The sequence below is a fragment of the Chiloscyllium punctatum genome, chromosome 24, assembly GCF_047496795.1.
Source record: "Chiloscyllium punctatum isolate Juve2018m chromosome 24, sChiPun1.3, whole genome shotgun sequence".
Taxonomy (NCBI): Eukaryota; Metazoa; Chordata; class Chondrichthyes; order Orectolobiformes; family Hemiscylliidae; genus Chiloscyllium; species Chiloscyllium punctatum.
Genome location: NC_092762.1, coordinates 63,212,347 through 63,225,512, shown reverse-complemented (window position 1 = coordinate 63,225,512; position 13,166 = coordinate 63,212,347). Strand labels below are relative to the sequence as shown.

General features: G+C 37.2%; 1 protein-coding gene across 2 annotated transcripts; it reads right to left on the bottom strand.

Annotated features, from left to right (window-relative positions):
* Positions 1 to 487: 487 nt before the first annotated feature.
* On the bottom strand, positions 488 to 12,304 carry LOC140494633 (nuclear factor interleukin-3-regulated protein-like). Of its 2 annotated transcripts, none has more exons than XM_072594031.1 (2): positions 12,194 to 12,304; positions 488 to 5,909 (listed from the first exon to the last, which is right to left on the bottom strand). In XM_072594031.1, exon 2 carries the CDS (start codon positions 5,565 to 5,567, stop codon positions 4,506 to 4,508), a length of 1,062 nt encoding a protein of 353 aa, XP_072450132.1. In that variant the 5' UTR covers positions 5,568 to 5,909; positions 12,194 to 12,304; the 3' UTR covers positions 488 to 4,505. The 2 variants fall into 2 exon arrangements, with proteins under 2 accessions (XP_072450132.1, XP_072450133.1); XM_072594032.1 differs by lacking the exon at positions 12,194 to 12,304 and adding an exon at positions 10,142 to 10,200.
* Between the last annotated feature and the right edge of the window lie 862 nt (positions 12,305 to 13,166).

The following is a 13,166-nucleotide window of genomic DNA, read 5'->3' as shown; positions in this document are numbered from 1 at the left end:
TAGGGCAAATGTGACTTCAAAATCAATACAATTGTTAACTGCTTAAAAACCATGTCTCCTTTAACAAAACTTAACAACCTGATTGGCTTTCCCTGTTTTTCTTCAAAGGTTGACATTTTCTTTCAATAAAAATAACTGTTAAAAATGTTGGCCTTTCAACAAAAATAACTATTAAAAATGTTGGCATATTCCAAAATGGCATGCGGTCTTTTTCCTAGAAATAGTGACACAATATTTTAATCGATAATAACAATTCCTTACGTAAGACTGCTGAACACCAGATAAAACTATGCATGTCAAAACTTATTGTGAGTTGCTTTTAACTGGGCGTACTTTAAAGCTTGCTGTGATAAACTGTTTTCATCAATGACTTACATGTAAAATCCACATGTAGCATTTTATTCACAAGTTTTTAAAAATAAACTCATCGCATTATTGCTGTGGAGATCAGACTTTTATTTTTGCAACATACACAATTCATCTTTCTTTATACACATTCTCTAATGTATTAGTTTGTTTGAAATAATAAATTTCAATAGACATTTTCTCAAAAAGATTTAATGATTTGCTGATTAGCCAATTGAACTTTATAAATACATTTGAATCAATCAAAACACACTATCACTTGGAGCTTAGCCACAAGAATTATATAGAAAATATTTCACAAACAGCAATACATCATTTAATAAATGTCACAGCTCTGTAAATTACAAATGTTATATATGTGTTATGAACATGATTATGTATCAAGATGGTTAAGTACTGAACCAGATGTTCAGTTTAACTCACATCATACCAAGCTGGACTGTATTCAATAAATCTAGTAAATCGAGGGCTATAGTAAGCAGAGGCCTTATAACACAGCGGGTGGCACCTTGCCTACAGGCCAGAAGCTCCAGTTCAGATCTCACCTTCGGACTTGATGGCCAAGGACAGTGTGTTCAAAATACAGCCAAACAGGTTGAAAATCAACAAGCACGTCCTTCCAACACATGCCAAAAGCAGCCAGTAAGAATGGAAAAGATTCCTTGTCATGATGTAACGAACACTGGAGTTTCGACCATCATGATATTTAGTTCCAGAGTACAAACAATTAAGAATACAAAATAAAAACCAAAAGAACTATGGATGCTGTGAATCAGAAACAAAAACAGAAGTTGCTGGAAAATCTCAGCAGTTCTGGCAGCATCTGTGAACAGAAATCAAAATTAACGTTTCGGATCCGGTTCTGAGGAAAGGTCACTGGACCCACAACGTTAATTTTGATTTCTCTGCACAGATGCTGCCAGACTGGCTGAGCTTTTCCAGCAACTTCTGTTTTTGTTTGTAATTAAGAATGCACTTTGCTGCAGCAACTCAGACTCTCAGCGATACCATCTTTCCAAAGTTGTTCATGTTCAAGAGCAAATAATTGACACATAAAGAATACAACATTAATTCAAAAGATTCTGCACCTTGGGGGTCAATATTTATATTATTTGAAGGCAAAGATAAAACTTATCTTTAAAAAAACTTCAAAATCGTTCAAATTTTTTTTTAAGAACACTCAATACAAAACGGATGCAATTCAAAAAAAAGTGGCTTCAAATAGCAGTTAGATGGCAAGTTGAGTGAACGTGATTTGTATGAAGAAGGTCTTTTCTCATCTTGACTTGGCCATAACTCTTAGAAATTGTGGACAGTGAAACTCTGCATCGATTTGTAAACTGGATTGTAACTTTTGCAATATGCACAATTAAACATAAAAATATAGACATTGTTGAATTCTGCTCCTACATATTTAAGCTGTTGCAATCTTTATAGAAGCAATAATTACAGAGTCAGTGAATGACATGAACGTGGTCTCTTTATATCACGTCCTAGCTGTAAAATCTACTGAAAATGTTCATCCTTGTTGAAAGAGATTTTAACAGTGAACCAAGTCATAATAATTAAATGCTGTTACTCCTTGAAGAACTATTTTTTGTAGCATTTAGATCATTTAACCATTTATTTTAAAATAATATTTTTAGTGATTATATTGCAGCTTTTAGCATAATTCTATGTCCATGTCTAATCCATTTTAAATTGTGCTTTGCAGTCTATCTAGTTGATTATTCTGATTAATGCTAGATGGAGACAGAAATCAATCACACCGTAATTAGGGAACTCAAGTTGCTGCAATGTCAACATTTTTGTGATCACTTTTTTTTAGGTCAGCAGTGATTGTCATCCCTTTGCTGCAGATCAAAAATCCACTAGGTTCTCATAAAGGTCATTGTTGACCGCAGTCATTTTGGCTTCAACCACAATAACTAACATATCAATTTTCACCTCCCCCAATTACATGGTACAGAGTATATCACACAGAATCAGGCCATATTGCCAAACAAATCCATGCCAATGTTCATATTCAATATTTGAGACTCATCACGAAGACCACTGTGATTAGTGGAGAAATAATTAATTAGTTTCACACAGGTCAGAAAAGTTACTCATTGGATTTCTGTTTCACTGACCTTAAGTTCGGCAATAATGGAGGTCCAGATTGGGGTTGATACAGGTGGTTGCAGTTGATTTCAGCATTTCTGCCTAAATGACTAAGAAATGAATCAGTTGCTTCTCATGGTTCCCCAGTGCCTCCTGCATTTAAGTTAGGGTAAACCAACTAGGCCTAGATAACTGCACCAGTTAAATAACTTGCAAATGTTCAGGGTTGAACATTTGTTCAAGGGTCCCAAATCTGTCAGAGTGGGGATCTGGAACCCATAAATGTCAGTTGGGACCCAAAGAGCAAATTTTGAGAAGGCAATCAATTAGATGGTAGCCTCAAGAAGAAAGTTTCCCATGACTGGAAAGCCAGTAGAATATTTTCCACAATGGAAAGAACAATAATCGTATCATAGATGGGTTTCTTATACTGGTGGTGGAACAAGAGGCCAATCAAGATGAAGGTGCTCTGAAGAGTTCAAGGATTAAAAGTAAAGACGGGTCAATGTTGCCAGACTATCATTATGAAAATAAAGCACCTGTACTGGGCAGCCTGCATGCCTCTAATGGGGTTGGGGTTCAATTCAATGAGGGCCACCCCAAACTATTGCCAGAGGTCATGGCAGGGGCTTGCCTGCACAGATAGGATCTGACAAATGTTCTAACGTGAGGCAATTTAATTGACAATCTGCTGCTAATGAGCAGTTAGCCATCACCTCCCTGAGCAAACTTCAAAGAAAACTTTCCAAAGGCAGAAGATAAAAATTATGGGCTTACTTGCCTCTGGTCACACCTCCAAATTCTACTATAAATGCAGCTCTCAACGCTTAAACTTAAAAAAAAGCTAATCATCACTTTGCTGAGACAATATGGACTTGCTACCTCCAAAGAACCATTTCATGCCATTAGCTCTTGCTGATTTTGGTTATATCTTTAACAGCTCAGTATCACCACAAATGAAAACACCAATTAAAACATACATTAAAAACTGTTATTTCTGCAAAAGTTTGTTTTACATATTTAAAGGTAACTAATTCACTTGCATCTATGAATGGATCCAGGTTATAAGAAATAAAAATATAAGGTGTGCTTAAAGAAAATACCTCTGATTGAAGAATTTATTACCAAGCTTGATTTAAGGCAATCCGACATAAGAAGTGAAAAAGAACAATATCATTCAGCAGATTCACGCTTGTAAGCAGCATAAATCAACCAAAGTACTTGCGAAATTCAAAGCTAACAATTTACTGTTGACAATAATAGTGATAAAAAAACTCAGTTTAACATTGGTATAAGTAAATCATTTTTATATGTATTTAGTCATTTCTTGCCTTGGGTTAGCATGCTTAAGTTTTGATTGCTTCCATGATAAGTGAAGAAGTGTCAAAAAGATGAAGACTATTAGCATAAACTGAACTGCATTTTAAAATCTTCGGAAGAAGTGTTATTTCTTAAACCCTCAAGCTAACAGGGTGCATGCCTGTTTTTCTAATGTTCATTTTTTCTAAGAGTTTGTTTTTGTTTATGCAATGCACATCAATTTAACCCGATCAGATATGATGTAGCACAAAACAGGCACCTCAACAAAAAAGGTAATTGCCAGCAACCAGCAAGTTATTTAGATAACAGTACTATAAAATGAAATTTCAGTTCATAATTCACAACTTCATTGCTCACCATTATTAAGTATGTAAACACATTCTATTCTATTAAAGTGTATTTATAATTGCACTAAGATGCTTCTTTTCAATATTGCTATCAATGTGATATTAATAATAAAAATGTATAATACATATAATTTAGACAGACCTACCAATAAAATATACTAATCTTTTATCCACAGCACTATCAAAATGTTTAAAAACTTTGGAAGCTGAAATAGGAGGAGCAGGCTACTCAGCCTGTTCAGCCTTAAAAAAAACTTCAACTTTGAGACTGCACTGTTTCTGATTAATTTTAAAAAGTCAAGAAAACAGAATTAAGAAATATTAAACAAACTCTGCTCAATGTATGGTGATGATTAATAAATTCTTCAATTAAACTGAATGGCAAATCGATAATGGAATAAAAGGTCTAAATGCTGCTTTGTAATTGCAAATACCTCCACAGAAACGCACATCTATGTCCCTAATCTCTGTCAATGAGGCACTTCTAGCCTTTGCGAGGCGGGGTTCATCTTTCCATGGCATCTCAAGATCAAATTCTGCATCATCCTTTTCTTCTTTTGCAATCATTGATTTTGCCTTAATTCTCAGTTTGTGAGGAAGGGCAGAACTATTTGCTTTGGGCGTTGTAGAGCATTCATATCCGCAACTACCGACAGGAGAAAAATTATTCATTTTAGGTACCTGTTGTTCGTCTTCCGCATCATCTTCTGACTCTCTTTTACTGTTTTTTGGGTCTGACTCTGTTGCATTTGAGGAAGTATGTGAAGGTCTGTGATAGGGATATGCTTCATTGAATGTATGTGAGTATCTGGAATATATTAATTGATTCAACGACGAATTATGTACTGTGGACTCATCCGTAGAAAAATCTACAGGGTTTTGCTTCTGCACTCTAACCGAAGCAGGGCTAGTGCACTTCATATGAAGTGGGCTAGCTCCTGTAAGTTGTGAACTGGAATCAACAGGATTGACAGACACACTTTCTGAGGTATATGTTGTGTGACTATGGCAACAGCTATCCCTCAGAAATGGGCTGTCCAATTCCAGAAAGTGAGAGTCCATCTCTATCGCTCTGTGCCTTGCGAAGTATTTCTGTATGCAGCCTTGCAGGATCTGGGCTTCCTGGGCGTAGGCTGCGGAGCTGATGAGGCCGTACCTCATCTTCAAGGTGAGTAGCTCGGCCCGGAGGCAGGCGTTCTCCTCGTTGAGGGCCAGCATTTTGCTTTCCAGCACAAGGTCGTTGAAGCGTCGCTTCTCGCGCGATCGTTTGGCCGCCTCGTTGTTTTTCCGCCGCTTTTCCCAGTAAGAGGCGTCCTTTTTCTCCTCGGGCATGAACTCTCTCTTCCTGCGGGCACTGTATTTGCCCCTTAAGCTGCCGCTTTTCAAAGGCCGCGGCTCTAGGTCCGCGATGGCGTCGAATGTGGACAACATGGCCCTGGCGGGGCGGATGAGGCCTTCTGCAGCGTGGGACTGGGACGCGGGACTTACTCTGTCTTTAAGACTGCGTTCTCTTGCTCTTTCTTATTCTTTAGCTTTCACAACGGGTAACTCAGCGGTGGCTGGAGAGCCGACGGCGATTCCTAATCCATCCAGAGACTGCAGGGTTGACCAGTCCAATGGACAGCCTCTACCTCACCAACATGGCGCCGCGGGCCCTCGGCCTCCAACCGCTACTGCACATGCGCGGCTGCTGCCCACTCCACATTGCAACACCTCCCTCTTCACAACTTTGTTCCAAGTTTGATGCAGTACCCGAATTACAGTTTAGGATATCTGCGAAAACCACATTAAAAAAAATTGTTAAAATCGTGCACCAGAGTTAACAAAGGAAGGAAGATCATTTCTGCCAGTAATACCTGTAATGTGGCGAAAGATGCGATTTTGCAACCAATATTAGGGTTTGCAGATGGACTAAATTGAGGGTAAGTTTAATTCCATACAGCCAAGACTGGAATATTTGTTGACACTATACCCACCCCTATCAATATATTTCAATCACCGTTTTAAAAGCAATATCTAATGACTAGCAAAGCCGAAGAGCTCCCACTTTGGTTGCAGAGATCTCTCAACATCCGTAGTACTGCACCTAAGAGTTTCACAGGCAGGTATCAGATGTGGGCTGTTGGTGCCCTCCGCGGAAGCATTTTTTTTTGGCTGTTTGTTACCTAATATTTTTTGATGAGAGATTAGACTTGCTTCTTGAACGCATAACTGTTAAAGTACTCACAGCACTAAAAGATTTGCAATATGACAGAACTTTTCTTTCATCAGTACCGGCGATTTGATCTTTCTCAAATTTCCCCACTGTATTCCATTTTTGTTTCTGTTCACTAGAATTTCCGCTTTAAACACTGTCCACTCTCCTTTTTTTCCCCAGCATCTTTTCCACTTTTGGACGATTTATTTCTATTTCACATTCCTCCCATATCAATTTCTCTTCTCGCATTTGTTTATCTCACTACTTTAAGGCAACTAATTCTAATGGATGAAAACTGCAGATAATGCAGTGCTAATACGTATAGTAGGTTCAAAGGGAAGATTACAGTAAACCAAAAAAAACTGTGATACGAACGGCGTAATAAAAACACCAGTAGATTCGACTATCTTCAAACATGTTTTATTCACCTAATACTTCAAGTCTTCCTCTATTGTTTCCCGCTCGTATATAAAAGAGCCGACATATTTTGAGATAACAGAAATAGACTGCTCGGCTCGGAAGAACCGAGCGAAAATGTTCAAGAATTTTACATTAACCACGATGAGTCCAACACTTAGTGTGCCACCTCCATGTCTAGACTTTTTCAAAGAAACTGAAACAGTCAAATAAACACCCACGTGCCATCTCTACACAGAATAGATTCTGACAACAAAAGTGAGATCGCATTTCTAAGAACAAAAGGGCTTAAAAGTGTGCAAGGATGGAGAATGCTTCTTTTCTGATTTTGACAGGAGTAATTTAACACTGAGTTTTAGTTCGAGACAAAGGTACTTTCAAATTTTGACAGTTTAGTTTTCTCAATCATTTGCTAAACATCAGAATGTTTTTTAAACAGTCCTTGGGCACTCCAGTATTGATACCACTATCAGATTGAAGACAGTTTAAAAAATGAACCCAAACGTTGTTGCTAGAACAGTTTACGATATGTATTTATTGTCTAACTTTGTACATATTTAGAAAACTAGTTAGTTAACCCTGAAAATGTAGTCACTCTAAATAGACATATTAAACTATTTTGTGTGCATGATTTGTCCATAAAATATACCTTAAAAAAGGAAGAAACACTTCACTAAAACAGTACATAGCTAATGTTATTTTCTGGAGAAATGGACATATAATCTAACCTGTTTCCACATGCAAGCCAAAGAGTTCTAATCTGCATATGATGTTGTTCTGACAACTTTGAAATTTAAACAGTGACTGTCATGAAATTGAAAATTGGTACTGCTTTAAAAACATTAATGTTAAAGTTCTGTTGAATCTGATTTTAGACTATAGTTTTATCATATAAATAGTACATTTGAAGCAATTTCAGTTACATTTACTCGATAATGTTTCCCAAAATGCATTATCTTAGGGTCTCCTGTGTATCCAGAGTTATACAAATATAAAAGACAGAATGCAGTGTTTGTCCACATGGATGGGGTAGGTATCTCGGTTTTCAATGATTTGTTTAAAATAATCTGAAATGTACATTTTTGTGCTCCATTTTACATACAGTAGCAATGACACTGAGAACGTTACTGTTCTCTAAACACCATTCGAAGCTGATTTTGGTTGACCTGAGGAACAGAATGATTTTTATAAATAGCTAGATTGCAGAAAATGTAGGAAAGCAATTGTGAAAATACTCCTGTACAGGGAGTTTTCACAAAGGGAATTTCATTAACACATTCTTTGAGACAAGTAAAATTAATTGTGACTGCATCCTGTCAGACGAAATAAGATCAATAGTGTTTCAAATCACAGTACAAAAATAGTCCATTTGGATGACAAATCTGTGTTTATTTTCTCCCATTCTTCTGCTAGCAACTCGAGCCTTTCGTGAAACAACTACTTAATTCTATCAGCAAAAATAACACTACCCCATTTCTGTGTAGTGTTCTTTTCTACACTTGGTTGCATTTTTACAATTGTGTCCAAATTTTAGCCTACAACTCTTTAGCCTCTTTCCGACTTCTCCCTTTATAACATAGTTTGATTTGTAATTGATTTCCTATGGTACAAATAGTGTAATATAATTTTGAAATGAAGACGGTTGAAAATGTAGCCAAATAGATTGAGACACCTTTAGAAGCAATTTCCCCATCATAGCAGTCCTGCAATATTACAAATGATGAGGATTGGAGTTTTAAAAGTCTCCAAGTGACTAAAAGTAAGATTTCTGAACCTTCTGAAAGTATTCAGATTTCTAAAATTATTCTCAAATACTTAAATACATCTAATTTTTGGACATCAGTGAGCATGCGTTTTTCCCTATGTGCTTACTCTGTTAGCCTTCTCTATAATGAATGCATGACACAACCATAGTACTGATCTTAAACGACTGTAGAAGTAAATGGCAAGTAATCTCAAAACTGTTAATGGTAAAATTAACCTTAGATATTAAGAGGCAAGCTCACCTAATGTGTTGAGAGTAAGGCCTAGAAACAATCTTCAATTTTCTGATTATGAATGGTGACATTTTGCTAGGTTTGTTGAATGTTGCTTTTTTTTTATCCCAACCTTTCAGTTCCATACCTTTAGTAATTATTTATACTCTGTTTCAGGCATGTTAGATATCCAGTTATGGTAAGTTTACAATAATGCAATGTGGACCTTAAAGTGTACACCACATTATGCCATAAGACCATTATGTAACATCCAAGTTATGTAATTAAACAGATCAGCTACCAAATAAAAGGAAATGAAATTCCATAATTTATTTCATATTTACATATAAATTACTAAGTTCAATTCTATTTCTCTAGTATTATACTTCAAGATATTTTTAAAATATACATATACTGTGTCTAAGCTGAAAATGTGTTGCTGGAAAAGCGCAGCAGGTCAGGCAGCATCCAAGGAGCAGGAGAATCGACGTTTCGGGCATGAGCCCTTCTTCAGGCTCATGCCCGAAACGTCGATTCTCCTGCTCCTTGGATGTTGCCTGACCTGCTTCGCTTTTCCAGCAACACATTTTCAGCTCTGATCTCCAGCATCTGCAGTACTCACTTTCTCCTAGAAGATATAAGTGTCTATAACATATTAAATATATGGCCCTTCTGCCATCTTGAAACACATTAATTTGCCATTCCTATTTTACAATTTACAAAATTTGTTATTGCAAATTTTATATCAACACTAAATCATCATGCGCACAGTAATCAGAACTTGCCTAAAACGTATGAACATCTTGGAGATCTTGTGATTGTTTAGGTCTTTAGGAATAGGAGAGTGGGAGTAAATTAAATCAGTTAGGTGTTTACATTATTAATATATGAATCTGAGTGGATTTTCAGTTTTGTAATGCAGTGCCATTCTTTCAAAAGCAAAGATATATGCTCAGGCAACATTTCCAACGTTTGCTGCAGAAGACATGACCTGACGCTAGTGGGCGGGCCATCATCCTACGCTGTCAAAATTTGCATGGCACTTTCACAAGTGTACAGCGTACAGTAGTGGAAAATCTAGCCTACGAGTTTCTTTTTTTTCCACGAAACTTAAGCTACCATGTACGCAATAATTCTTCCATGATAAGAATCCCTGATGATTCACCATCTATAAATTCGCATTATCTATGTTTAAAGATAGCAAGGCTGGTCAGGTGACCAAACTCGAATTAGGAAGCGATTGTTTTTCGCAAATTTGCCTTGTTTTATAAACACATTTTATTATTTACTAAGTACATAATTAACCTTCCCTAGTTCCATCACTTGACAGGGAATTGCACCGTAATCTAAGAGTTTGCTTGTTTTTGAATTATGAGTTATCACAAGGTGGCTCAGACGACCAGCGATTTGCTTACCGTCGTGCAGGGTTTGGCGTTGCATACCGCCAGACGGATCGGCCAGGTTTGATTTTTCACTTCTAATGATCTCAGAGGAGTAGAGGAATTCTATCGTTGACCACAGGTGGTCCACGCTGATTGTTAATATAATCATTTTTCATGAGTACTTAGAGATGCCCACTGGAAATGTTCTTGTACGCACAGTGAAAACGGATGGTGTTGGGGAGGGGCGGAGAGGTATGTGGTCAGGCATAGTGTGGGGTGTCACCTATGTTTAGGTAGCTTGTCATCTGTGCATGCAGGGAATATTTACTACTTTATCTGAAATAATCAATTATTATTTTTAAGGGAGAAGGCCTGGGGAAAACTGGGCACTAAATACATTCATGGGGCATAGGATAGGAACAAAGTGTGTTTAAACTGCCTTTATTTGGACACTCAGAGCTACCAACAATTTGGAAAGAGTGACTGAGATACTATCAGATTTCTCATTTTGACATAAAACTTAAGCTTAGATCTTAAGTTTTTCCTATTCATTTATAGACAATAGTTAGTGTTAAGGTAATTCGAGTATGATGATTTGAAGGCATCTAGATGACAAAACTCTTAACATAGAACAAACTATTTTAGATTATTTCTGAACCTGTTGTAATATAACGAAATATGGATGAAAGCGAAGGGTTGCAATTTTTGCCCTAGTGGGTATTTTCTTGAGGTTGTGAGCATTACACAAGATAAAAATCCAATGACACAAACATTAGGCAATGCTTATCTTAAATGTGTATATTGTGGTAGCAAGGAGTCATGCATGAGGTTTCTGTTTCAGTAAGAAGTGCTATTTTGTCAGTGAATAGAAGCTTAAACTGTGTGATTCCATCCATATTCTCCACCAATTTACACACCGTCTCATTAGCTTCACTTTCATGTATTAAAAATAATTTTACAGGCTGTTGTGCACTGTTAGCGCCAAGATAACAAAACATCTCGCCGTAAACTTCCCAACAGCAGTAATGCTAATTCCAGTTGTAATATCTGGAACATACAACTGACCCATAACCAAGATTATTAAACAAAAATCTGGATAGAATATTGATTGTACAGGGGCCAGCAACTCTCCAAGACAACCTATTAGATGACAGATGTCTTAATTTACGCCTTTTGGGTTTAATATCTACTGTAGTCCAAACCTTGCTGATTTTAAAGGCCTTATTTTTTGATTACAATAGCGTTGTGGTTTTCTTTTAAATTCACTTCTCCGAGGCGTTTAGGTCAAGTGGATATTCATCCACCAGTCACGCCTGTATGTGAGGGTCTGTTCTCCAAGTTTTTGAATTCTACGTTATAGTTGTACTTTGATTTATACGCTGTCGGCAGTGGCATTCTGTGTTTTCCCGACGATGTTTGCAAGGATAGTTAGCTTTCACAACTTCGCCTAGCGTTAAATGAGGCCATCAGCTCTTTGAAAACCTTATTCAATTCGTCCCACTCTTCCCCTCCCCAAATCCTACATTGTCATTTTCAAATATGTATCTAATTTTCTAAAAACGTTCCTCTTGAATCTGTTTCCACTGCTCTTTCAGACAGTGCATTCCAGATTGCAACACCAGAAGTTGGACAAAGTGGGCCTATTTGATTATATCTTTATACATTTTGAGTTACCTTTTTAAACCAAGTTTCGAGGCAAGGGAGCGGTCAATACTTTTAGTAGGTAAAAGTTGAGTACTGGAAGCAGTACCTAATCCCAATTTATCGTGTAAATATTCTATTGCTGTTACCCGTTCCCTGTTCTTGCATCCATTTCGGAATGGTGCAGTGTTGTAATTGGCGAAGATGTTTATAAACTGTTCCGGTACTGTCACATATGAGTGCAAAGCAAGTTAGCAATGATACGGCAGCATTGACAAAAGAGTTCTCATTACCATAGCACACCGTTAATTAATATATTGCACCAGCATTGCATAAAAGACTGGCAACGTTCATTAATATGAAAAAATGCTGAAACAATACAGAAAAGTGATGAGCTTTGCTGCAAGCTGTAATACATGGTAAACAAGTAATTCAAATACTCACCGCAAATATCTCTTTGCTGGGCCTCTTTTCAGTATGTAACTGACTATCTGAATGTATCCGTGCCCGGTCTCCCGAGAACGGAGGGGAATCTGAAGTACAGTCTGTATAGATATGCGTGTTAATGGGTCAACCTGTTTTTGCATAACAAACGTGTAAAAAGGAAAGGGCATGCCGTATTTACGTAACAGCGGCTTACAGCGCAGTTACCATATATCAGTCTTAACTCCGGCGAGTGAATCACGAATATAATTAATCCTGGCCACAAGAGGGCAAGGTTAATTTGGTTTAAATTCGGAATAGTTTTAACCGATCCGCTGATTCGTATAATGGTTTGACAGCCAGCACAGGAAGAGAAAAGCAATAAGTGAAACTCGTCTTTGATATTCTCAGAATTAAAATAAAGTTAGCGTAGTTAACTGCTGCAATTCCGGTCAATGATGACTTTTCAAGTCTTTCCTGATAAGAGTGGAACGATCACAGTCTGTAAACCTACCTATTTAGGGAATTTCAATTCAGTTCAGTGAGAGTACAAAGAAAGCCTCACTATTGATGGTTATGGAATAATCGGATTTCTATAAAAACCATGACAATAAAACTTTTAAAATGCGGATGCTGGAAATCTGAAACAAAAGCAGAAACTGCTGGAGAAACCCAACAAGTTTGGCAGCATCTGTAGAGAGAACGGAGAGAACTTTTCGAGTACAGTGACCAAGGTGTCAAAACTCGAAACTGTTTTCCCTGCACAGAAGTTTTAAAAAGAAACCCATGCTGCAATGAGGGTGATCTACGATTTAACTCCATTGTTACATCACAATATCATTTTGTAATAACAATGAGCTTTTTGAAATTTAGAATTGTGGAATAATCCATGTGTTTTCCCAACACAGATGCTGTCAGACCGCCCGAGTTTCTTCAGCCATTTCTGCTCTTGCCAGTAAAACCTCATCAGGTTCAGTCATGTCCTTCAGGGACA